The sequence below is a fragment of the Plecotus auritus genome (genome assembly GCF_963455305.1).
Source record: "Plecotus auritus genome assembly, chromosome: 8".
In the NCBI taxonomy this organism is placed as follows: domain Eukaryota; kingdom Metazoa; phylum Chordata; class Mammalia; order Chiroptera; family Vespertilionidae; genus Plecotus; species Plecotus auritus.
In genome coordinates this window covers 153,063,441-153,091,078 of record NC_137782.1, presented here as the reverse complement: position 1 = coordinate 153,091,078, position 27,638 = coordinate 153,063,441, and the positions used below count along the sequence as shown (strand labels likewise).

Below are 27,638 nucleotides of genomic sequence, written 5' to 3'. Positions count from 1 at the left end.
ACTTAAACCCATGTTGTTTAGGTGAGGGGGAAAAAAGCAGAAGAAGAAAAATATGGGTTGTAATATCAAACCACTTCTATTATTTCTTATGTGGAAATCTTGTTTGGACATCTGTATGTTAGGACAATTATCACCTAGTAACAGCAATGAATTCAAATACAATGAACTCCAATAAAATACTAAATAATACAAGCTCTCTTCATTCTAAAATTCTTGTTTGGGTCATTTCAGCAAAGAGATAAAAGAAACCCGAAATGAAAAAGTAAGGGCATACTCAAGCTTCCATGAAGCTGCATGATAAAATGAATAATAGGAACAAAAATAAATCTGAGAATTGAGGAATGCTGAAAAGTTTTCCAAATACTATTCTTGCTTGTATCTAGCTCTGTTATACAGTTTAAATTCAGCCAAATTTTTAAAGTATTTGTTAAACAGTTCTTGCATGTGACATATGTTTCCAGGATACTTCTGACATTGATATGAGAGATTATAAAACATTTAGAAACGAAAATGTTACTCTCCAACAAAAAACACCATAACTTCCAAGACTCTTCCAAATTCATAAGATACAAAAACATTTGGAAAATAGTAGCTTTCCATTTAAAAATGTTCAAATAATATACTTCAAAACAACAAAAAAAGTGTCATTGTTCAAGGCAAGGAAGAGGAAACAAGTCTAAATAAAATAAGATATTAAAATTAAGTCTAGAAATCATTACTTTTCCTTTGCAGTCTCAATCTTGTTTACTCCATAATAAGTAAATTGCTTTATCCCTTCAGCTGGGAAGGATAATTTTTACCCTACCAAGATGATGACAGTACCACAGTGCAGTGCTCACCGAGCAAGGAACACATGAATATGAAGTAGCATTAAGTCTTTCTAACAAACAAGGTGTATGCAAGACTTGATTTGCAATGCATTAATTTAGGAACTCCGTGGAGAGGCTCCTACTATATCTAGCCGATCTAAATTTGAGCTCATGATAACACTGCACAAAGCTATGGTAGATGAAAGTGATAGGCAATGCCAACAGAACAATTCCACTGACAACACAAACTCCTCCAAGAATTCTTCCAGGCATTGTGATAGGATACATATCTCCATAGCCAACTGTAGTCATAGAGATAATCACCCACCAGCAGGCAGCAGGGATGCTGGCGAAGTCCTTGTTGGATGCTTCCAGGTCCAACCCATGTTCAAGAAGCTGAGAAAGTGCACTGAAGATTGCCATGGCAACACAAATGAAGACAAGTAGCATAACCATCTCTCGGTAACATCGTTTGAGAGTCAAACCAAGTGTCTGAAGACCAATGAAGTGACGGGCAAGCTTAATCACCCAAAAAATCCTCATCATTCTAAGCACCCTCAAGGTGACTCCGGCCCTCTGGAGTTGAGAGTTCTCGCCTGTAAATACTGTCATTAACACGGAGATGTAATACGGCGTGATTGCCAGTAAGTCAATGATGTTCAGGGGTCTCTTGACAAACTCACACTTGTTTTTGGAGATGATGAACCTCACGATGCACTCTGCAGTGAACCAACCTATGCAGATAGCTTCAATTATCCTGTCAAGGGAACAAAAGAAGAATTGATCATTTTATTTTTAAGCATTTTAATAGCTCTTTGAGTTCTTCAGATAGTACTACACTGACATATTAATTCAGTTACTTATTCCAGAAGACATAAAGGACAGCATTACCAACATCATCAGACCCACCAGGACGTAACAGAACAACAAATATTACAGTGCAAATGACAACTGAACTTGATAAAGCTCTTATTTATATACTGCATGTAATACCATTGCACTGTTTTTCGCTTGTCACTAATACTTAAAATCTCTTACTTGGCAAATTGAAAATGAACTTGGACTCAGCTAGCCACAATATGAAATGTGACGTCAGTTATGAGATAGGTCAGAGAACTCTGCTCCTACAGAGCAGGCATACCCAAGTTTTCAATCATGTATTTCTCGGTAAATTAGAGTGAACTCAAGATCATCTCCTAAAATGTGACTCTGCCTTCTTTTCTGGCTTTGTGTGGGAGACACTGAAGCTGAGCCTGCTCTGGGGGCTTTGCAGGAAGGAGTGCCAGCAGCCTCCCCAGCACAGAGTCACCATCCATGCCGAGTGTCACAGTGGGAAAGGGGCTGAGGACTCCTGCACTGGAGCCAAACCATCACTGGAGTTTTCCCAAAGACCCAACTGGTTTCTTTGTTTTTTATAGCTATTTTATGCCACAGACATTTAAAAAATATAAGGCCACATTTTAGCCAGAGCAGTATTTCCCAACCTTTCCACATCACTGCACACACTAAACTGAAGATAACAGTATTTACACAACATATTGGCATCAAGGGGTTCTATTCCTGAAGCGAAGCCACCAGCCTGACGGCTCTGGCCACTCTCGCCCCTGACCAGAGTCACCAAGGCTGAGAAATCTCAGCACACCGCTCAGGAAGCCTAGATCCAGAATGAGAGGTAATTCGGAGGTAATTTTTAATTAAATGGCATTTTTAGATTCAAATTAAAGGTTATAATTATTACACCATCAATCATTCATTTTTCTTCACATAATTCTTTCCCATCATTGACCTAGACCCAAACATCAGAAGTACAATGGAAAGAAGGCAAGATGGTAAGGTCCGTGGGGTAACATTTTGAGAAGAATTCCTCAAAATGCATGTCACGGAGCACAAGTTGTACTGGATGTTACTCGGGGAAATAGACACACAAATTAATCATATTCTTCTGTAGGATTCACAGGGCTGTAAAGATTACTTTTATTTATTATTTGAATAGGTAGTACATTCACATAGTTCGAATTTAGAAGGTAAAAACGGGGGATATAAAGAAAATTCTCACTCCCACCTCATTCCCCAACCACCGTTCCCCAATCTTCACTCCAGCCACCAAATCCTTGGGGCACTGGTTATAACAGCAATAGCCACTGATTACCAAGAAACTGGGAACCCAAGTATATGTTTCCTATGGCGGCTACAAAAAATTACCACAGCCCAGCCAGCGTGGCTCAGTGACTGAGCATTGATCTATGAACCAGGAGGTCATGGTTCGGTTCCCAGGATTGAGCCCCGGTGTGTGGCATGCAGGAGGCAGCTGATCAATAATTCTCCTCATTGATGTTTCTATCTCTCCCTCTCCTTTCCTCTCTGAAATCAATAAAAAAATTTTTTTTTTAATTACCACACACTGAAACAACAGAAAATTATTTTCCCCTCGTTCTAGAGGCCAGACGTGCAAAATCGATACCACTGGGCCAAAATCAAGTGTTAGGAGGGCCACACTCCCTTTGGGGCTCTAGGAGAGAATCCACTCCTTGCCTCTTCCAGCTTCCGGTGGCTGTCGGCATTCTTTGGTTTACAGCCATATCATTTCAGTCTCTGCCTCGGTGGTTCCACTGCCTCCTCCTCTTCTGTCACTGTGTCAAATGTCCCTCTGCATCCTTCTTCTGAAGATGTGACAGCATGTCGAGCCCGCTGGGATAACCCAGCTTAATCCCACCATCTCAAAATCCTTAATTTAATCCCATCTGTACAAGCCCTTCTGCCATGTACAGTACGGTAACATCCACTCGTTCCAGGGATTAGGACCTGATACCTTTGGGGGCAGAGGAGAGGTATTTTTCAGCCTACCACACAAAGTAAACACACAATGTCAGCGGATGAAGGCACAGCTGCCCCCACTATTCCTCTTCTGTATTCTCTGCCGCTCTGCTCACAGACCCCTTTACCCTGCGGTTGGCAGCAGCTTCCCTGTCCCCACCAGACTACCAGTAAAAGCTGCTGCCATGATGGCCTCTATGAACCTGGAGGCTTAGAACTAGGAGAGTGATGAAACTTGGTAGATCTAGAGAATAAGAAGCTACATTTTTTTTTCAATCTACAGTTTTTACATACATAGTACTATATTATCACTCTCCCTGGTAACGGTCATCAAATACTCCATATGCATCCTCCTCCCCCCGTATTTCCAGCCCTTTTGCAATCAGGCAGGGTTCTATGACCAGTTCTGATACCGTGTTTCCCTGAAAATAAGACATCCTCAAAAAATAAGACCTACTTACAGGTTTCCTGAGCGAAATATAAGGCATCCCCCGAAAATAAGGCCCCAGGCTCTGTCTCAGAATGAAAATTAATTTACCGTAAACTGGTCGCTAGGGATGCCCCGACCGGCATCTAGCAACCAGTGACATTACGCGGAGTCCTGACGTCACTGCTGTGTGGAGGCAGAGCGGAGGTCGGAGTGAGCGGTGAGCGCAGGGCGGGAGAGAGGAGGAGACTTTCGCAGATGCGTGTAGAAGAACAGGAGGATTAGAGCGGACGGGACGCGGCGAAGGTGGTGAGTGCTGGTCTGTCTCTGGTGACACTACCTGATGCTCGCGGCCGCCTTCATGATGACTGAAGGTTCTCAGTCAGTGGCAGACCCTGCTCCAGCCCAGATCCAGGCCCAGCAAGCCCAGTGACAGTCCCCAGGCAGGCCCCAGGGGGTAAATGTCTGATAAAGGGGTAGGGGGGATGTCTGGTGAAGGTGTTCAGTGGCACAGGGGTGGGGGGAGGGGGATCACTTAAACTGACACAGGAGGATCAGAGGGGCAATCAAAATGACAAAGGAGGATCAAAAGGGTTTACTAAAATGGTAATCGCCCCTCTGATTCTCCTGTGCCATTTTGATTCCCCCCTCTGATCCCCCCTGTGTCATTTTGAGTGATCCCCCTCCCCCCACCTTGATACCCCAATTCCTTTTGTTTTACCCCTAGAAATGAGCGCAAAAAGAAAAAGCTACTCCGTAGAGTACAAGAAAGGAATCGTGGAAGACTCTTGGAGCCAAAATCTTACTGCTTCCTGCAAAGAGAAGATGTTGAGTATCCGATTGGTCCAAAAATGGCGAGCAGAGTATGGTAACCTCATTGAACAAGTGGACAAGGGAAATGCTAAAAAGCGCAAGTGTGGATCAGGTTGGCAACCATTATTTTCCGAGCTGGAAGACCTGATCTGTGAATGGGTTATTGACAGGAGAGCAAAGTCTTTGGTTGTGAATAGGGCTCAGATTCAAGAATTTGCCCTTGCAATGGCACCACAGTTTGACATAGCCCCCGAAGACTTCAAAGCATCACAACACTGGCTGGATAATTTCCTTCAGCAAAGTGAACTGTCTTTAAGAAGATCTACAACATTGTTTAGGTTGGAAGATACTCAAGTTATTAAGCGAACACTTGCATTCAAGTCCTTTATTGATGATGCTGACTTCTCTAAATACAATCTTTCCAACATGATTGCTATGGATGAAACTGCAGTGTTTATGGGCCAATCATCTCAAACAACAATTGAACATCGGGGTGCCTCCTTGGCGTACATTCCCTCCACTGCTTATGAAAGTGCACGTGTTTCCTGTATTTTGGCAATTCGTCTGGATGGCACTAAAATCCCACCTTTAATCATTTCTAAGGGCAAGAAGGAAAAGATTGAACGTGTTTTGGGCGTTTTTATTCCTGAAACTGAAAAAGCCTGGGCCACACAAGCAGTTATAAGGAAGTGGGTTGATTTAATGCTGCCGCTTGTTATGCGAGGGAGCCAAAGAGGTCTGCTAGTCTGGGATGCAGCCAGCACTCACCGCGCTAAAGACATGAAGACATTTCTTCACGAAAGAAAAATAGATCAGATAATGATTCCTGCAGGAATGACGGCCTATCTCCAGACTCTTGATATTGCAATAAACAGGCCATTCAAAGACAATTTGAACATGGAAATTAATGACTACATTGAAAATAGAATGGAGAGAAATCAGCGTGGAAACTTTGTGAAACCTAAACTGCAACAAGTTGTGACTTGGGTGAAGAATTCATGGGAGAAAATCACTGACAGTTGCATTGCAAATGCACTGCGAGCAGGCTACCTTGACAAGAAGTACTCATTTAAAGACAGTGCTATTGCTAAACATGAGAGATTTGGTCCAATGATTCTGAAAGAAATGGAGTCACAAGAAATTCACCAGGAAATTCAGGAATTGGATTGTTATGATGATGTTCCAGAAGATGATGACATGATTGTCATTGAATAAATGAGTAAATTCTTGATACTGTAGGATTCACAGTTTGTCTGGTTTGTGTTGACAACTACCATACTACCGTACCGTATACAGGTAATAAATTTCCTTTATTTTCATTTAACAATAAATGTGTACCGTATTCTTCTTCATGGAAAAATAAGACATCCCCTGAAAATAAGACCTAGCATGTCTTTGGGGGCAAAAATTAATATAAGACACTGTCTTATTTTCAGGGAAACATGGGTAGATGATCCCTGAGCAAAATGACTCTATAACCTCAGGGCAGAAGCACAGAGAAGTGTGGATCCCCCACCATAGCAACTGGAAGTCGTGTGTCCTAAATGGCTACAAGATGCAGCCCAAGCCCCTGAGTGTCTGCGTGGAGAAGAGCCTGACTCGGATTGAACATGATATGTGAGCAACAGATAAATCTCCGTTGTGTTAAGCCACTGAGAACTCTAAATGGGTTACAATCCTAGGTAATGAAGTGATGCATGCAGTCAGGTCTGCATACAGAAGTAGTAACATTCTTCTTCGCGTGCCTATGGTTAACACCTCTCCAGTTCTCCAGCTCGCATGGGCAGGAGCGCTGGCTCCCACTCGGAAGGAGGACCCCCATCTATCCAGTGGCAGAGTTGCACTGATCTCCTAAGGACTCTCCCAGCAATAAAATCCTAGGTTTCTATTAAATTAAGAAGAGTAAAAAAATTTTAATTGTGCCAGAAATATCAGAACACTTTCTGTTTAATTATTTCTACCAGCAGCCAATGTTGTTCAGATGAAAAAGGAGGAAATTCAAATGGTGCAGAATAATTCCTCAGTAGAGGGATTTTCAAAGAGGTAAACTCCTCCATAATGAGGCCCTCTGGGCGCTTCCTGCCCACCCCCCCAAGTCAGATGCAGTTTCACCAGAATTCCATGCTAAGGAGATGAATCAATGAGAAACCCCAGGCATCCCTCTCTCACCTAGGATTATGCCAAGGCAGACGCCAACAGCAAACACCACTAAACCTGCCAAAATTCCCCATGTTTCCGAGTAACACTCTTGCCAATGCCACCACCGACAACTGTTGGAAAAATGAGTACTTTTTACTGAGCACTAGAGCCAACAATTGGGCCTTCCCAAAGGTCACTTCCGTAAAAAACAAAGAGGTAAAAAGAACTAAAGAAGGTACTAGGGAAGAACATATTTTTTGAAGCCCATTCTGATTCCTTTGACGCCCAAACATAGAAGTTCATGAATTCATGGCTAATAAAAATGTTTACCAGTTATTGAGGCCTTTCAGTTGGCCACTGTGCTAATAAGCACTTCACCCTCACCATCTCGTTTAATCCTTTTCCAGAAGTCTATGAAGTGCGTATTTCCCCTACTATCTCCATTTTACGGATGACACAACTGAGGCTGAAAAATTAAACATCTTTTCCAAGGTCATACAACTAAGAAATTATAGTGGCACCTGTAATGAAACTTGACTCCACTGAGCTTTGAAGTTCCAAGGAAAATTTGAAAATGCTAATGATTTTATGACAGTGTGCACTGTTAATACTAAATGATGTATGTCAAACAGCAGCATTTTTCAACTGTTCTTAACCCATTGATGGATCAAAACTGACAATTTTCAGAAATTAAATAGAAAATATCAAAGTATAGATTCATGAAGCTTTGTTTCATTTAGATGTAACTGTATACTAAGTTATGATGTAAAGTGTATTCCTTTCTGTAGTTCTGGAGGACCTCAACAATGGCAATCATCAGTTATTGGAATTACTCTGATCCGTCATGACTGAAGGTACATCTGGGAATGACTCAGAGGTTTACAAACAGGCTCCAAAGGGGAACAAATGCTTTTATTGCTAACCAGATCTTCTCCCACAACCTAACACCCTCCCCCAAAAAAGAGTAGGACAGGATATAAGAGGCCATTAACTGTGCTGTGAGGGTCAGTTTCCCTCTAGGTGCTATCTTCTCATCTTTTTCCATTAACATTTTATTATGAAAATTATCACCTATTCATCTCTCTCCATCTATTAATCTATTTTATATATTTTTTAATTTATTTCAGAGAGGAAGGGAAAGGGAGAGACAGAAACATCAATGGTGAGAGAGAATCACTGATCAGCTGGTTTCCACACACCCCAAACTAGGGATCGAGCCTGCAACCCGGGCACGTGGCCTGATCAGGAATCGAACTGTGGCCTCCTGGTTCATAGGTCAACGCTCAACCACTGATCCATGCCGGCTGGTTTAATCTAATTTTTGGATGCATTTTAAAGTAAATTGCAAACATCAGTGTACTTTCTTCTAAAAACTTCAGAGTACCTACCATTGACTAGAATTCAACTATTTGTTTCTAGATTCTTTTGATGTAAACCTTACATGCAATGAAAGCACAAACCTTAGTGTACATTCACTGAGTTTTGAAAAATGCATAACCTCTATAACCCAAACTCCTATTAAGATATGAAGCATTCACATCACCCCAGAGTTCTCTGCCTTATTCATCTTTGTACCTCCTGCCCTTATTTCCCAAACCCATCAGACACTTAGCAAGTGCTTAATAGGTGCTTGTCCAGCACAATGTAAGTGACTTTGATAGAACCTAAAGCCCTGGGTTAACCACAGCCACAAGAAGCCTCTTCGTTCTTCTGGAACCTTTAAGGGATAATTGAAGTCTGCCATTAACTCAAAATGGATTAAAGACCAAAATGTATAGAGCCAAAACTATAAAACTCCTAGCAGAAAACATAAGAGGAAAACTTCATGACATTGGTTTGGCAATGATTTCTTATTTCATTTTTCCAATGACTTCTTGGATATGACACCAAAAGGAGACAAAAGAGGAGAGGAAGTTGGGGGGGTGAGATTAACCAAAGAGCTTACATGCATATATGCATTGCACATGGACACAGACAATAGGGTGGTGAAGGCCTGGGGTGGGATGGGAACCGGATGAAAGGGGAAAAGGGGGGAATGGGGGCATCTATCATATTCTCAACAATAAAGATTTTTTTTAATGTAATTAGACTAAAAGAAACCTCACTTTTTACTTTATTCCCTTTTGTACTATTAAATGCTTTACCGTGTCACATATTATTTTTTTAATTAAAAAAATTTTTTTGAGAAAAAGTGAAAAGCATGATCCACTAGAAGAGCAATCACCATGATGATTGAATCAACCAGCACAACCCCAGAAGTGCCACCACAGGAAAAGTTACACCCTTCCTACCCCAAACTTTCAGACTTAAACACTCCCAATCACATTTCTAACAGGCACGTACAGTGTGGTAATAGATGGTGTAATAAAAATGTCCAACAGGCCCAGCCAGTGTAGCTCAGTGTTGAGTGGTTGAGCATGAACCCATGAATCAGGAGGTCACAGTTCCCAGTCAGGACACATGCCTGGCTTCCTGTCTTGATCCCCAGTAGGGAGGCGTGCAGGAGGCAGCTGATCAATGATTCTCTCTCTCATCATTGATATTTCTATCTCTCTCTCCCTCTCCCTTCCTCTCTCTGAAATCAATAAAAACATTTTTTAAATGTCCTACCAATTGCACATCCATGTCCTCCACATTACCTACAGTCTCTTTCATGTCTGTATATGTGTTTTCTCCACAACTGTAAATTAAATGGGGAAAAGGCAAGTTTTGTTTTAAAACTTGATTTTTTTTCTTAATGCACTTTAATGACCTTACAGAAAGAAGCCATACCACTCATCTCCCGACCTCTATCAATAACGAGAATAAAAACACACATTAAGCATTTACTCCAGTACCAAGCATCTCTTCCTATAAGTTTACATGCATTCATTCAACTCTCACGACAACTGAAATGAATAGGCTTTGTTATTTTCCCCCCTTTTACATGAGGAAACTACAGCAAAGAGAAGTCACTTGCTCGTGGCACACAGCTAATAAATACATGGCAGATTAATAACATATACTCATTGATTATATAATATATTGAACCCTGGCTGGGTTTTAAGTCTTCCTTGTAGTTGTAATCAAGTTGTTATTTTATGTTCCTTGCTTGATATCTTTGGTTTATCCACGCCCCTATTATTGGCCATTTCTTAAGGATATGTGCAGGATAAGGACACTGGGGAATAGAAAGGTCACTCTTCCACCATTGAGGACTGGCTGTGAGGACTCGGGAATTTCTAGGGGGCTGCTATTATTCTGCAGGATCTCTCCTCCCTATAACCACCTCCACGTGGCTATCCTTGCTTTTCTCACTGTCCCCTTAGCAGACAGGAACATATAGCTCTCCCCCTTGCCTGGGTGAACGGGGCTCTACCTCCCGACTGCATAGCAGTTTCTATTCTGACCTCTGTTTCAGCAACACAGGCACCAGATCCATATGCTTTCTTAATGGATAAACAGGGACCAATGACCCTCTACAAAGAAACTACCAAGTTCTTGACTGTACATCCAAGGACCACAACACTTGCTCTGCTAAGGCAGAGGCTACTCATAGTCTATCAATCTCCACCAAAAATCAGAGTGTGGAGGGGAAGAGGATGGAGAGGACGGAAAGAGATCAACCAAAGAATATACTATATGCACGTATGCATAACCCATGGACACAGACGCTAAAGTGGTAAAAACCTGGGGGTTAGGGAGGTGGAGGCAGGATAGAGGGAGGCAAAAAGGGTAAAAATGGAGGGCATTTGTAATAGAGTCAACAAAAATAAATATCTTTGTGAGGGAAAAAATTGTGTGTGCTTCCATGAAAACTCACAGGCAATTACTACAAATAATCCTTACCTTCTCTGACTCTCTCTAGCATAATCAATTCCATTTTCAACCCTAAAACACGAATTAAGTGCATTTTGGTAGAACCTGAGTTACAGACATACCTCAGAGTTAGTGGGGGCTTGGTCCCAGACCACTAAAACAAAGTGAGTATCACAGCCAAGCCAGTTGTAATCCTTTTGCTGGTGGAGGGTCTTGCCTTCAGTTTGTAAAAAATATGCAATACTGCCGAAACCGGTTTGGCTCAGTGGATAGAGCGTCGGCCTGCGGACTGAAAGGTCCCGGGTTCGATTCCGGTCAAGGGCATGTACCTTGGTTGCGAGCACATCCCCAGTGGGAGGTGTGCAGGAGGCAGCTGATCGATGTTTCTCTCTCATCGATGTTTCTAGCTCTCTATCCCTCTCCCTTCCTCTCTGTGAAATATCAATAAAATAAAATAAAAAAAAATGCAATACCTATGAAGCACAGTCAAGCGAAGCACAAGAAAACGAGCTATGCCCACAGCACATTTCTTGCTGGGAACACTGCCTTGCCAGTGTGACTCAGTGGAGATGAATTCTAAAACCTAATGATTATGCTGCTTTCTCCATGTGGCAGTATTATTTAACTTTTGAGATGGCGAACTGAGACCATTCAGCATACAAAAGAAGACAGAAGGATATTATGAGCCAACAAATACACAGCCCCCATCAACCATCAGCCTACAGCCAATTCCACACCTGCATCCACTTCTCTCCTCCAGCATTATTTTGAAATAAACCTCAAATGTGGGTTTTTATTCCAGAACCCTTTTTTTAATCCTTCCTGGCTGGTAGGTCAACCAAGTGTTCACAAAGGGAGGCAAGAAATGTCCCTGACTTCAGTCTGGGTCTTGTGAGACAGGCCAGTTCTAGCCAGTCCTGGAGTAAGGATGGGATGACAGTCCATTGATTTGGATGTGTTCTAAGCTTGTGGAGCACACCAATTCATTCATCAAGCAATAAAGCTTATCAGTGCCTACTGAACGCCAGGCTCTACAGAGCCACCAGGAGGCCTATGAAGATGAGGTCAAGATAGAACGTAAGCCCTGGCCGGTTTGGCTCAGTGGATGGAGCATCGGCCTGCGGACTGGGGGGGGTCCCAGGTTCGATTCCGGTCAGGGGCATGTGCCTTGGTTCCGGGCGCATCCCCAGTGGTGGGGGTGGGGTGTTCGGGGGGCAGCTGATCGGTGTTTCTCTCTCATCGATGTTTCTGGCTCTCTATCCCTCTCCCATCTTCTCTGTGGAAGGTCAATGAAATATATATTTTTTAAAAAAGATGGAACTTTTTTTTTAATTTAATAAATCTTGATTGTTCAGATTATTACAATTGTTTCTCATTTTCCCCCCATAGCTCCCTTCCACCCGGTTCCCACCCCACCCTCTGCCCTTATTTCCCCGCACTGTCCTCATCCATAGGTATACGATTTTTTTGAAAAAGATAGAACTTAACTATAGTTATGTAAGATGTTATTACTGGTATTGGGGGAAGCTGAATGAAGGGCACCTGGAACTCTGTACTATTTTTGCATCTGCTTGTGAGGATAAAGCTTTTTTCAAAATAAAAACTTTAAAACAACAACAAAAGTTATACTTTAGCTTTTAAAAGTTTACAACTTAGTGAAAGGCAAGATACGCCCTCCTTTACAACAGCCTTCCTCATATCATCTCTAATATAAAATGCAGACAGTGATCGATGTACATGAACTTCAGAAAAAGGTTCGTTTTCCTTCCTCTGGAGCAGTGGTCGGCAAACTCATTACTCAACAGAGCCAAATATCAACAGTACAACGATTGAAATTTCTTTTGAGAGCCAAATTTTTTAAACTTAAACTTCTTCTAACGCCACTTCTTCAAAATAGACTCGCCCAGGCCGTGGTATTTTGTGGGAGAGCCACACTCAAGGGGCCAAAGAGCCGCATGTGGCTCGCGAGCCGCAGTTTGCCGACCACAGCTCAGGGGATAATGGAAAACTTTGCTAAAGTGGCAATTTAATTTCAGGGTGGGGCAAAAGTAGGTTTACAGTTGTTCATATGGACTATAATACAATAATTAATAAATAATACAAGAATAAACCCTGTGTTCTGTGTACTCACAACTGAAACTTACTCTTGCCTCACGCTATGTTCTGGAAAGACCAGGAGGAGGATTAGAAATGGCAGCAGAGTAAGTGGATGCTGCACCGACACGCTCCCAGGAACAAATTGGAATTACAGCTAAAATACAGGAAAACTTCCCGAGTTATCAATGGAAAACTTGCAGGAGAGAACCCTGATACCCAAGGACCGAAAGTGGAGGCTGCACTGATACTGGTAGGAGGGGCAGAGGGCGAAAGTGCTGGCCGGCTCCCACAGACGACAGCAAGTCCCAGAGAGGTATCTCAGGTGGGGGGCGCTACCACTGAGAACCCTGGGATCTAATCCCCGAGCAAGCGAGAGGGGGGCGGGGGGGGCACAGCAGAAAGCACCAAACTGAGGAGGGTACTCAGGTAACATCTGGCTGTGAAAAGCAGCGGGGTGTTATATGCCAGGGAGTGACAACTGAAAATTCAGGCACCCTCTTAAAGGGCCAATGCACAAAATTCCCTGTGTAGCCAACCACCTTATGCTCCAGCAGAGGGAGGGTGAAGTGAGAGCAGAAGCCAGGATTGGGGACTCGGGGGATAGAACTCAGAAGGCAGACACCCCAAGTTTCTTGGGCTGAATCATTCCCTCACACAGTGGAGGACATCTTTCCCACACAGACATTTGCCTTGCCTGGGGGGAAGACAGTTGACACACCCTATTGGAAAACACCTTGCCCTGAGGCCACTTAAAAGATTAAAAATAACAATTAGCCTCCAGGCAGAAGCAACTGTCCCACCTATTAAAAAAACCTCTAGCCACACCTGAGGATAATTGCTGGGGGGGCAGGGCAATTCAAACCAGAATCCTACCAGTCTGTAGGCAGAGGTGGTCTCTGGAGGCTTTGAATCTTTACCTGATCTAATTAGTCAGAAACAGCCTTTAACACTGTCCTACACTAGAGATTGAGAGGAGTAGAGGATCTACCTAATACATAGTCACAAACCCTGACAGCCAAAATGAGACAAAAAAACAACCCCCAATGAAAGAACTAGAGAATTCTCCAGAAGAAGAATGGATAAATGAAGCAGAGATAATCAATTTATCTGAAACAGAGTTCAGAATAATGATGGTAAAGATGCTCAACAGCATGAAAAAATATATAGTAACTATAAAAAAAGAACAGACTGAGATAAAGAATGACATAATGCAAACAAAGAACACATTGGAAGGAATACACAGCAGATTAGGGGAAGCTGAGGATCGAATCAGTGAATTAGAAGACAGAGTTGAAAATATCACTCAAGCCAAAACCGGTTTGGCTCAGTGGATAGAGCGTCGGCCTGCGGACTGAAGGGTCCCCGGTTCGATTCCGGTCAAGGGCATGTACCTTGGTTGCGGGCACATCCCCAGTGGGAGGTGTGCAGGAGGCAGCTGATCGATGTTTCTCTCTCATCGATGTTTCTAGCTCTCTATCCCTCTCCCTTCCTCTCTGTAAAATATCAATAAAATATATTTAAAAAAAAAAAAAAAGAAGAAAAGAAAATATCACTCAAGCCCTAACTGATTTGGCTCAGTGGATAGAGCGTCGGCCTGCGGACTGAAGGGTCCCTGGTTCGATTCCGGTCAAGGGCATGTACCTTGGTTGTAGGCACATCCCCGGTGGGGGGCGTGCAGGAGGCAGCTGATTAATGTTTCTCTCTCTTCAATGTTTCTAACTCTCTATCCCTCTCCCTTCCTCTCTGTAAAAAATCAATAAAGTATTTTTTAAAAAAGAAAATATCACTCAGAGAACCAAAAAGAAAAAACAATTAAAAAACTGGAAAGACCAGCACAAGTAAAGTCATGGGTAAATCTGAGGTAGTGAAAGAAATTACATTTTAAAAGTAAAAAAAAAAAAAAAAAAAAAGCCTATGGAAGGTAGCAGGTGATAAAGATAATAAAGATGGAAAGGTAAATTGGAGCCTGAAATTGATTTGATGGCAATAATCATGGGTACCATTTATTGAAATAACTGCTTTGAGGCTGATGCTTTAAATATACTGTGTCATATTTATAGGCACATATGTACCCTGAAGAGAAACCAGGTTATTGTTAACAGTGGTTGTTCAAGGAGAAGGAGGAAGATTGATAGGTAGAGCATTGTAAAAGTAGGAATCCTTTTTTTTTTTTTTAAGGATAAGAATCTATGAATAGTTGATTTTTTCACAATTGGAATGTATTCAAGTATTAACTATGTGGTTTTTAAAATAAATTTTTCAATTTTTAAAATTGCTTTTTACAGAGAGAGGAAGGGAAAGGGAGAAAGAGAGAGAAACATCGATGTGAGAGCATAACATTGATCGACTGCCTCCTATACAGACCCTACTGTAATCAAACCTGCAACCCGGGCATGTGCCCTGACTGGGAATTGAACCAGCAATCCCCAGGTGAATGGGACAACACCCAGCCAACAGAGTCACACCAGCCAGGGTAAAAAATAACCTTTAAGTATATATTATTATTACTCATCAGGGCCCACAAATTGGTCATCACTATTTATTATCCCCTATTTTATAAACAAGCTCCAGGCAAAGTCAGTGGCATAGCTGGGGTGCTGGGTTGGCAGCATGAACAGTTCTGTTGGGGAGAACCTGTAAACAGGTCTGGTTAGGGGACTACTAAAAAATTCAGACATAAAAATAAAGGACAGCACAAAGCAGTGATCATGGGAAAAGGAGAAGAGGGGCCAGGTCAGAAAAGGGACGCTGGCAGAAAAGCATCATGGTGTTCAGAGCACATGGAGCCTTGCTTGGCTGCAAAGTGAGGTGTGCAGGAATTATGGTTGGGTGTGTACGCTGAAGCCTTATGGCAAAGCTGATGGGTTTTGAGAGTCAAGTTACTGCTTTAAAGGCAAAGGGAACCCATTAAATTTGGTGACAGGTGGATTCATTTATTCAATAAGCATTTCTTAAGAGGTTACTATGTGCCAGGCATATTGCCAGGCCAGCCAGCAGTGAAGAGGCCAAGTGTACTGTGGGAATAGCCACCAGGCAGAAGTTTGTGGGATGACTGGAAGGTGTGAACAGTCAAGAGGCTATGACACGGGCAACAAAAATGGGAGATCTGAACTGGTGGAATGGAATGAAACGGTGACACATAGATGCCAGAAGCCTTCAACAAGACCCTGCCACTGGCTGAGAGAGGCACAGAGCCATGGGTACAAGGATGCAGGCAGACGCCCAGCACTCAGCAGATGTTCCTCACCACCCAAACCTCCTGGAGAGATGTGAGGGTCAGAGGGAACCAGACAGAACCCCCGAGGCTGTCCCTAAACCAAAAGGCAAGGGGAAGAAAGGAAAACCGCTCAGAAAAATCTTATTACAAGAGATGGCCACTCTGAACCATTCTCTTTTCTTAGCAGCATCTTTTCAGAGTGAAATTACATAAAGAATGTCATCAGCACCATACTTCAGTGTTTGTGTTTATTCCCCTCTAATCGAGGACTTTGGCTCTGGGCTGACTGTGAGGAAGCCATGTGTGGTTCTGTGTGTGACTCACGTGAGGCTCTCAAAGTCAAAGCCATCAGGGTAGTTTCTCTTCACCGGATGTTAAGAAATTTGGTTTTAGAAGACTACCATCTTCTAGGTGGACATACACATATATATGAGTGATGAGTCCCAAAATCTGTGGCTCTGATTGTCACTTCTAAAAACTTCCCAGAGAGGAGAGAAACCAAGATGGCGGCATAGGTAAACACCTAAACTGCTGCCTCGCACAACAATTTCAAAACTACAACTAAAAGACAGAACGGACACCATCCAGAACCACAGGAAAGCAGGCTGAGTGAAAATTCTACAACTAGAAGGAAGGAGAAAAGCTCACAGAGAATTGGAGGTACGGCAAAGGGGCTTTGTGCGCGCAGAGAGGAAGGGCGGCTGAGAGCCTGGCTGACTTCCTCTGGCGGAAGGGGGAAGGAAGCCTCCGACCGCACTGAACACCAGTTTTGACTGCACTGAACCCCAGTTCCGGGCGAACCCCTGGGGACCCACGCTCTTACGGGGGGAGTCTGGACTCTCGGGCGGAGACTCGAGCTGGGAAAGGCAGAAGTCTGAAGGCGCACGCGGGCCAGTGCGCACAAAGGCTGCGGGGGTTGCCACAGGCTTTCCCTAGTGGAGGGGAGTCAGAGGATTCTGACGGCACTGTGCCCCAGTTCTGACTGCAGTGAACCCCGGTTCCAGGCGAGCCCCTGGGGACCCACGCTCTTGTGGGGGGAGTCTGGACTCTCAGGCGGAGACTCGAGCTGGGGAAGGCGGAGGACTGAAAGCGCATGTGCGCGCAGGGGCGGGGCTGACAGGAAGCCAAGACTGAGGCTCCACCCCATCCAAGCTGAGCACAGAGGCTATTGCAATTTGGCAAGTCTAATCCTATAGGGCTGTCTCCAGCACCGGGCTTCTCCCAGCATAGACACAGCTGATCCTTACAGCCAACTGACCCGGAGGTCAATTCTTCCCAGTGATACCAACAACAATAAAGACTTAATTACAACAAGGCTGTACACACAGTCCACAAAGGGGTGCACCAAGAGTGTCCACCTCAGGTTAACTGGGGAAGCAGACCCACTGGGCCATATTGGAAACCTAGCACAAATATCTACCTTACCAACTCAGGGAATCAGTGAAAATGCGGGGTCAAAGAATCAGATCACAAACGAAAGAAATGGAGGAAAACAAACGACTGGATATAGAATTCAAAACCACCGTTATAAGACTTTTTAAGAATATCCTAGAAAAGGCCGATAAATATAACGAGACCCTCGAAGATATGAAAAAGGACCAACTAGAAATTAAACATACACTGACTGAAATAAAAAATATTATACAGAGACCCAGAAACAGAATAGAGGAACACAAGAATCAAGTCAAAGAATTGAAATACAAAGAAGCAAAAAACACTCAACCGAAAAAGCAAAAAGCAAAAAAAAAAATCCAAAAAGTTGAAGATAATGTAAGAAGACTCTGGGACAACTTCAAGCGTACCAACATCAGAATTATGGGGGTGCCAGAAGAAGAGAGAGAGCAAGATACTGAAAACCTATTTGAAGAAATAATGACAGAAAACTTCCCCCACCTGGTGAAAGAAATAGACTTACAAGTCCAGGAAGCCCACAGAACCCCAAACAAAAGGAATCCAAAGAGGACCACACCAAGACACATCATAATTAAAATGCCAAGAGCAAAAGACAAAGAGAGAATATTAAAAGCAGCAAGAGAAAAACAGTTAATTACCTACAAGGGAGCACCCATACGACTGTCAGCTGACTTCTCAATAGAAACTATGCAGGCCAGACGGGAGTGGCAAGAAATTTTCAATGTGATGAATAGCAAGAACCTACAACCAAGATTACTCTACCCAGCAAAGCTATCATTCAGAATTGAAGGGCAGATAAAGAGCTTCACAGATAAGAAAAAGCTGAAGGAGTTCATCACCACCAAACCAGTATTATATGAAATGCTGAAAGGTATTCTTAAAGAAGAGGAAGAAGAAAAAAGTAAAGATAAAAATTATGAACAACAAATACATATCTATCAACAAGCGAACCTAAAAATCAAGTGAATTAAAAACCTGAGGAGCAGAATAATCTGGTGAATATAATAGAATCAGGGGCATAGAAAGGGAGTGGACTGATAATTCTCAGGGGGAAAGGGGTATGGGGGATTCATGAAGAGAATGGACAAAAATCATACACCTATGGATGAGGACAGTGGCGGGGAGGTAAGGGCAGAAGGTGGGGTGGGAAAGGGGTGGAGGGGAGCTATGGGGGGAAAAAGGAGAAATAATTGTAATAATCTGAATAAAGATTTATTTAAAAATAAAAAAAAAAAAATAAAAAAAAATAAAAAATAAATAAAAACTTCCCAGAGATGAGAGCAACAGAAACCCAGACCCATCAGCATCTGCCTGCCATTTAGGAGAGGTGCTCCTAGCTTGCAATCTCTACTCCAGGTGAGCCCCCCTTCATCCTGCAGGTGCAGTATTCTCTCCCAGCACCTTCACCACTGCCCCAAATTGACACAAATTCATGTAAATAATGCTACAAGGTAATCAATCTCTTTGTGAGAATTAATCTGTTCCCATGTGTAACTATCAGATGGGTCCTACTCCCTGTTCATTTAATTGGCAATTCATTAGTAAAAGAATTAAGAAACTAGAAGGAATATCAATAGACCCTCTTCCAGCCCTGGCTGGTGTTGCTCAGGTGGTGGAGCATCATTTGTGCACCGACAGGTCGCCTGTTCAATTCCTGTTCAGGACACATGCCTGGGTTGCAGGTTCAATCCCTGGTCAGAGTGTATACAGGCTCCAAATGATCAATGTTTCTCTCTCTCTCTTCCTCTCTCCCTCTCTTCTTCCCTATCTCCCTCTCCCTTTCTTTTCCTTTCTCTCTAAAATCAGTACAAACATATTTATTTTATTTTGGGGTGTTTTTTTTTTTGCTAAATTTATTTTTTATTGTTGATAGTATTACAGATATCTCCCATTAGTACAAACATATTTTTTAAAAAGACTTTTAAAAAAGAGAAAGAAATGGCAAGGATTGGGCAACAGTACTCTTATTCACTACTGGTGAGAAAAGAAATCAGTACAATTACTCTGCAGGTGGCCTGGGCTATTAGCAACATTCAGGAGAGGTGCTCATACCTTTCAACAGAGCACCTCCAGTGGTAAGAGATACATTAAAGACACTTTCTTATAAGTACACTGAGACATGAACAAAACTATTCATTGCAGCACTACATAATAGCAAATTTTCCACTGACAGAAGAACAAATAAATCAATGCTTATTATATTATAGTTCAAATGAAAGGACTATAGGTACAGATACCAACATGCACAAATCTCAAAAACATTAAGTTGAGCCAAAATTCCATTGATGATACCATTTTACAAAACTGGTTTTAACTAACAAAACAACCCTACAATTTATGTGTAGTTACATACATGTATATGCAAGCATACATAAAAAGTATTGTTAAATATGTGGAAATAACATCAAAGTCAGGAAGGTGGTTATTTCTGTGGAAAAAGAAGAGATTTCACTGGGAGAGAAGCACCCAGTGGACTAAACTGTATTTTTTAATCTCTTATTTCTTAAGTTGTGTAGTAGGCACACAGGTGTTCATTGTATTCGAATCCATATTTCTTTTTTTTTCTTTTTAAAATATATTTTATTGATTTTTTACAGAGAGGAAAGGAAAGGGATAGAGAGTTAGAAACATCGATGAGAGAGAAACATCCATCAGCTGCCTCCTACACACCTCCTACTGGGGATGTGTCCGCAACCAAGGTACATGCCCTTGACCGGAATCGAACCTGGGACCCTTCAGTCCGCAGGCCGATGCTCTATCCACTGAGCCAAACCAGTTAGGGCAGAATCCATATTTCTTACGTGCTTGAAAGACTTTGTGATGGTTTTATGCAAAATTTCCTCTCCTGCCTTCCTAGAACATGTATTTCTTTTATTTCACAGATTGATTTGTACTGCTTCTTATGTTTTTGGTAGTTGTAATGAAGGAAAACACATTTTGACTGGCATAAGGAATTCGACTTTTTTTAATGCTTAAGTTTTGCTTTATTTGGGGGCGGGGGGTTACTTTGTTTTTAATAGTCTCATAGTTGAAAAAAATTCCTCAGAGTATTAGCTGTAATGTCTTAAAACACCAAAATTTAAATAAATTATACAGATTAATTGAGAAAGAGGGACAAATTATCTTAAAAGCCTTTTGTATGTTGTACTGTTACCCAGTAAAACTTTATTTTTATCTTTATAGAGACTGAAAAATTCTGCTCTTTCATTTACTTGTTCTTCAATGACATGTGTAAAAATAACTATCAATTAAATCCAATGTGATCCTTAATTTAGTTCTTGGGATGCGAGTCAAAGTCCCCCACACATCATCTACATGCTCAAAGGCAGAGTTACTGCTGCACAGAAAGCAATGGCGTTTCAGACAAGCACACAAGCTCCAAAAACAGCCCCAGGCAGATTCCCAATTCTGCTGTTCTGTGACCCACAGTAAGTCACCTGACTTCTCCATCGCCTTACCTGTAACCTGACATACTAACAACCTAAGAGTGCTTTGTCTAAAGAAGGCAATTCATGTGTTGCTGGTTATATAGTGGGAGCTCTGTAATATTTATTTCACCTACTCCCATCTCCTGCACACAAGGAAATATACACATATGCAAAGGTGCTCACGAGATGACATGCATACTAGTCACACTGCTTCAGTTTCCTTTAAAGTGACACAAATGAAAATGTGTGTTTTCCTTCAGAACATCTTACGTCAGCCCTGACTGGTTTGGCTCAGTGGATAGAGCATCGGCATGCGGACTGAAGGGTCCCAGGTTCGATTCCAGTCAAGGGCATGTACCTTGGTTGCAGGCATAGCCCCATTGGGGGGTGTGCAGGAGGCAGCTGGTCAATGTTTCTCTCTCATCATTGTTTCCAGCTCTCTATCCCTCTCCTTCTCCCTTCCTCTCTGTAAAAAATCAATAATATATATATATTTTTAAAAACATCTTACATCATATCATACAACCATATACTTGGTGACCATAAATTAATGCACATTAATAGTAAATAAATAAATGGGTGGATAAAATCCAAACTTAATGTTGTCTCCCAGGCATTTCAGTATTGTTATTCAGGGTTTAAATGCTTCCTTGGCACCCTGTCCCCTTCATGTAAAGGTAAAGTTACTGTGGCACCTGGGTGGCTGTTGCCCTGCCTGACAACCCCTCCCTGAGCATCTCCTGACACTTCATGACACTATAGCAATTCGGTCCCCCAAAACCATTCTAGCAGCTGTTTCTGCCTCTAGCCCACTTGAATACAGGGGTCCCCAAACTTTTGGCTCATGTGACCCCTGAGTTTGATCATTGTATTGTTAGATGGGAAAATGTCCTGACTTTTAGAAATGCTTAAGTACTCAGAAATGAAGAGTCAAGATGCGTGTAACCAACTCCTAAATTTTTCAACAGTGTAATAATAATTATAGGTAGACAAATAGAACAAATGAATAATAATTATGATTATACTAGTGGCCCGGTGCACAGATTCGTGCACACTGAAAGGAAATTAATTAGAAGAAATAATTTAATATTTAGTTGGTCTTCAGATACATTTTGTCGACGATGCCAGCTTCTTTCGGCTTCAGAGGTACATTGTGCCAATAGTTGGTCTTCAGACATATTCTGTCGACAACGCCACTTTCTTTCAGCTTCAGAATGTCAACAAAAACAACCAAATTCACGCTCGGCAATGACAGATGGAAACACATGTACAATTGGCACCAGCAAGAGCTTTATAAGTATCGCGCATGCACGAGTCAACGTTTATTTTTAACTTGCCAGTGCGTGTCATATGTACCGGCCAGTCGGACAGACGGACGGTCGGACAGATGGACGGCCAGTCACTTAGCCTTTTATATAGAGAGATTATGATAGATGATAGAACAAATGAATCTGGGTGAAAGATATAAGGCTGTTCAATGCATTTTTCTTGCAACTTTCCTATGAGTTTGATATTTATACAATTAAAAATTGGGGGGGAAATTATTTTTAATGATTTATCTACTGTGAAATCAATTATGTTCTTCAAATTTGTTAAAAGCACAAATTGACAATCACCTAATTTGCAATCAAATTTGTTGCCCATAATTAGAATCATCTACTTTCTCACTTCCTAGGAGGTACTGCATGATAAAAACAACACTTAGACCAAGACTTATCCAGTGACTGCTAAATATACCAGTTACTCTTCTACTTTGAGGCACCAGTTCTAAATCTGATAATATTAGAAAATGTTGGGATATTAAAATATTTCAGTACATCTTTGTCAACACAACATTTTAAATTAAATATGTGTATCTTATCATGTGCTTTCAATATATTTTCATCAAAACCTTGGAACTGCACATCTAGCTTATTCAGCTTGTGGAAAATGCTCACCATGTAATTATGCAAAGTCAATCCTCACTGTCAAACCAATCATTCAAATTAGATGTACTTTCTTAAGGAATAGACTGATTTATTTTTTTCAATTCAAATGATGTGTAAATAGTACATTTCCCTGTGACAAAACTTCTCACTTTTGAATTGTACCACAGAGAGAGAAAGAGAGGGCGGCAGGGTTAGGGGAAGAAGAGAGAACTGAAAAAAAAAAAAAGAAAGAAAAGATGATTGATATAAAAAAGGAAAAAGACAAGATGGCAGTATTGGATTATAATTTCGAAAAGAAAGAAGAAATGATTGAGCATTGTCAAGACTCTGCTGCCTGAATGAAATAAGGTACTTCTGGAAACTTTCTCACAGATCTTACTGATTCTCTCAGTATTTCTTACCAAAGTTCTCTTTGTTTTGCTGTCAAATGACTGTCTCAGAGAATGGCAAAGGCATTACTATTTTTTTAATATTTTGAGTGGTCTCTTTTGGTACATCGATAGGTTTTGACTTAATAAGACTCAGGATGGTAAGAGGAATGCTCTTTTTAAAATGTTAGAAGGAATTGTGAAAGAACATTGCCTCACCACAGGCATGTTCTCAAGCAGACTGGTTTTATGAAAGTGAACATATTGAAGTTGAGGGCTTAGAAACTGGTGTCTTTAAAATCGTGGTTCTCAGACTTTTTGCTCTCAGATGATCCCTTTACACTTAAATATTACTGAGGTCCCCAAAGAGTTTTTGTTTTATGTAGGTTATCTTTATCAATATTTACCATGTTAGGTATTAAAACTAACAATTTAGCCCTAGCCAGTTTGGCTCAATGGACAGAGCATCGACCTGCGGACTGTAGGGTCCTGAGTTCGATTCCAGTCAAGGGTTCATACCTGGGTTTCAGGCTTGATCCCCAGTCGGGGGCGTGCAGGAGGCAGCCAATCAATGATTCTCATCATTGATGTTTCTATCTCTCTCTCCCTTCCTCTCCGAAACTTAAAAAAAAAATATATATATATATATATATATATATATATATATATATATATATATACTAACAATTTTAAAAATATTTATTTATTTATTCAACGTAAAACAACAAATATATTATATATACATGCCATATTTTTATGAGAAATAAGTATATTTTCCACACACCAAAAAAGTGAATAAAGATCATCTTTTACCTTTCTGCAATTCTCACTAATGTCTGGCTTCATATAGGAAGCTGAATTATCCTATCTGTTTCCACATTAAATATGTTGTGCTATGATATTTTAAAGTATATGAAAAGAATTTAGCCTCACAAAAACAAGGTAATTGAAAAAGGGAAGAACCACGTTAATAGCCTTTTCTGTAAATGTGGATATACTTTTTTAGGCTACACCAAAACTCATAAAGTGGTAGTTTCTTAAAGGTTAGTAGCAATGTGGAGACTGAAATCATATCACTGAACTTTTGGTATTTGGTTACATTAAAGTCCAGGGTCCCTCTGACACTCGGAGTGGATCTTCTGCCCTCACATTGTTTTGTAACATCAAGTATTAGTCATTCAGGATGGTTATTGAATGATGGATGCAGACCTTCCAATGTTAACACATCATTCTATGATATTTTACAAACCACATTGATTAATAGCATCACCAATCACATAAGAAAAGTTGTTAAGTATTGGGAAGCTGGCAAGCGTGCAATGGCAGATTCAAGTTTTTTAAATGTCTATTTCTTACTTGAAATCTCAAATTTTATCATTGGCAACAAACACTGTCCGTTGTTTTTCTTGAAGTGACAGACTCACCTACTTCACTTATGAGAAAATGTCTGCTATATACTCAGGTCTAAATAACCACAGTTTGTCATTCTTTCAAATAAAAATGGTGTTTCATGAAAAAGCTGCCAGTTTAGCTTGCACCTCATCCAGTTGCACCAGAACTTTCCCTCGAGACAGCCTCAGTATTTCTGTCTGCAGCAGAAGTGCTTTCTGCAACTTCCCACTTCATCACACAGAAGATTTTAATATATAGTTAGAAGTCAGGGTGTAATACAATTAACAGTTTTGACTGCTTTGTCAAAGGCATTCTTAGGCGAAACTTTTTTTTTTAACTGTATGTGGTGGTGGAGAATACAACTCTGAACACGGTTTAGTGCCTCTGACACTTCCATTGTGTTCCTGTGCCTGGCACTCACTCGGGAAAGCAGTGTAGATTTAAATGAGACTATACACCAGAAGCCCTTCCATGACACCCACGGTGGCCCTGCGCCCACACCAGTGCTCTCTGTACAGCCGCATCATCTCACCTTATCCTCATACAGGATGCTGGCTCTCCCTCCCAATGTACAAGAAGCTGCTGGAGAGGGAGGGCAAAGACTGTCTTGGTTATAGAACCTCAAGTAAATACGACTCACTTCCTGTTTTTAAATGAACTTCCCATTTTATTTCCTATAAAATCATAAACGTTTAACATGTTACAAAAACGCACTCCCCAATTTAATAGGACCTATCTGATGAATCCCAGTTTTGATCATCCATCCCTTCCCACCCACCTCTTACATTTAACAATTCAGAGTGAACAGGTAACTCTAAACCTGTAATCTGAAATCAATACAGTCCCTAATTTATAAGTACTTGATTTCCCATACCAACCATAAATATTAATAAAAGCCTCCACTCACCATGATTGAATAGTACAATGTGGTTAGGGAAAGTTCTTTGGGAAAATAGAACAATCTGCTTCAGGGTGGGCCTCACTGAGACCCAAAGGCAGAGTTTGGGGCATCAAGCTGGTTAGAAGACAAGAATTAGTAATCAAATCCTGGATCCTCAATTCTCAAAACAGGGGTACTATCACTATCCTTATTTTACAAATAAAGAAACTCAGGCTTAGAAAGGAATGTACCTGAGGGAGCACAGCTGGGAAGGCCAGGGCCTTGTGACAGACCATTATAGACCAGGGGGGGTGACACTCTTATCCTGCAAAGAACCAGATGTTGTAGCTTTGCACGCCATTCAGTCTCTGTTGCAACTATTCAACTCTGCTGAAGTAGCGGGGAAAGCTGCCATAGACAGTATGTAAATGAATTAGCGTGGCTATGCTCCAATAAAACTCTATTTATGGACACTAAAATTTGAATGTCAGATAATTTTCACAAGTCATAAAACAGTATTCTTCTTTTGTTTCTTGGGTGTGTGTTTTTTTCACCATTTAAAAATGGTTTTTACATTCTTAGCTCAGGGCTGTACAAAAACAGGCAGAGCGTCTGAATTGTATGCAGACCATAGTCTCTGGACCACCCACCAGTCCTGCAACAGGGTGTGAGGGACAAGTAGAGTCATAAAATGATGTAAAAAAAAAAAAAAAAGAATGTCAGAGGCAAACTTGGATGATTACAATAGGATCTTTACCCAGAAAATGAAGGGGGCGGGGGGCGGGGAGCTACCACCACAACCCGGAAGTGTCAAGGTGAAACGGTGTCCTGAAGACATCCCTGGTTCCACTCTTGCCTCCACACCAGGCCACAGTGATCTTTCAAAATTAAGTCAAATTATGTCTTCTGCTTAAAACCCACATTCATATGCAAATCCAAAGTACTTACCATTTTCTCTTTTAAAAAAGAAGACTATCAAAAATAAACCCTTTTAGTTGGTGTATCTCTAAGGCTGTACAAGATCTACTTTCCCCTACCTGGCCCCCAATTCCCTACCACTTGCTTCCTTGCCATTAGATCAACGGCACACCCAACTCAGGGGGTTGCACTCTGTGCCTGGAACTCTCTCGCCCAGGTATCGTCCCGGGCATCTCCTGCATCCCCCTGGCCCTTGTATCACCTTATCAGACAGGCCTTTCCTGACCATGGCTCATACTTACTCTGTAAATCCCTTATTCTGCTTTATTTCTTCATGGTATTTATCTCCACACATGATATATTTATTTATTAGAATAGCTGGTTCTTGAGGGCAGGGTCTCTGTTTTGTTCACTGCCATATCCCTAGCACCTAAAAAAGAAGACGTGGTGTATATGCACAATGGAATATTACTCAGCCATGAGAAAGGATGAAATAGTGTCATTTACAACAACATGGATAGAGAACGCTGTGTCTGAAATAAGTCAGACAGAAAAAGCTTAAGAGCCATATGATTTCACTCATAGGTGGGATATAAAACTGAAAGATATGAACACAAACAGCAGTGAGGTGGTTGCCAGGGGATGGGAGGAGGAGAGGGTCCTCATATGAGGTGACAGGAGAAGCCTTGACTTTGGGTGGTGGACATATGGTGCTATATACAGATTTTGTAACTCACAAATCCACACATGAAACCTATATGTTCATGTTGACCAATGTCACCCCGATAAAATTTAATTTAAAAATAAAGAAGATATACTAAATAATTCTATTTGTAAAGTTCAAAAACAAGCAGATTCATCTACAGTGTGAGATAAGGATACACTTGAGGGTTTAGTGACTCAGAAAGGGGCATGAAAGAGGCCTCTGCGTGCTGGTGGTGATCCAGTTCTGTGTTTGAGTCCGGTTACATGGATGTGTTTGCCAAAATTCATTCAGCTGTACCCTTACGTGTGCATGCTCCTGTAATTTGTATTTCAATAAAAGTTTACTAAAACAAAACCAAAAACAGTCTCAGATACTTAGTAATCACTCAATAAATGTTTGTTGAACTTAATGAATAAATGACTGGGGGGCACAAAACCAATTTGCAATTGATTTCTTAGGTTGAAGACAATTTATGAGTTGTCTCCTATCAA

General features: G+C 41.4%; 1 protein-coding gene across 2 annotated transcripts in view; it reads right to left on the bottom strand.

Moving 5' to 3' along the window:
• Positions 1-920: 920 nt before the first annotated feature.
• Positions 921-27,638, bottom strand: part of KCNG3 (potassium voltage-gated channel modifier subfamily G member 3) — a gene marked incomplete at its 3' end in the record, with an annotated part of 39,031 nt that continues 12,313 nt past the window's right edge. For both annotated transcript variants that reach the window (XM_080683846.1, XM_080683847.1), the window contains exon 2: positions 921-1,566. In XM_080683846.1, the coding sequence (XP_080539972.1) occupies positions 921-1,566 (646 nt within the window). The remainder of the gene's footprint in view (positions 1,567-27,638) is intronic.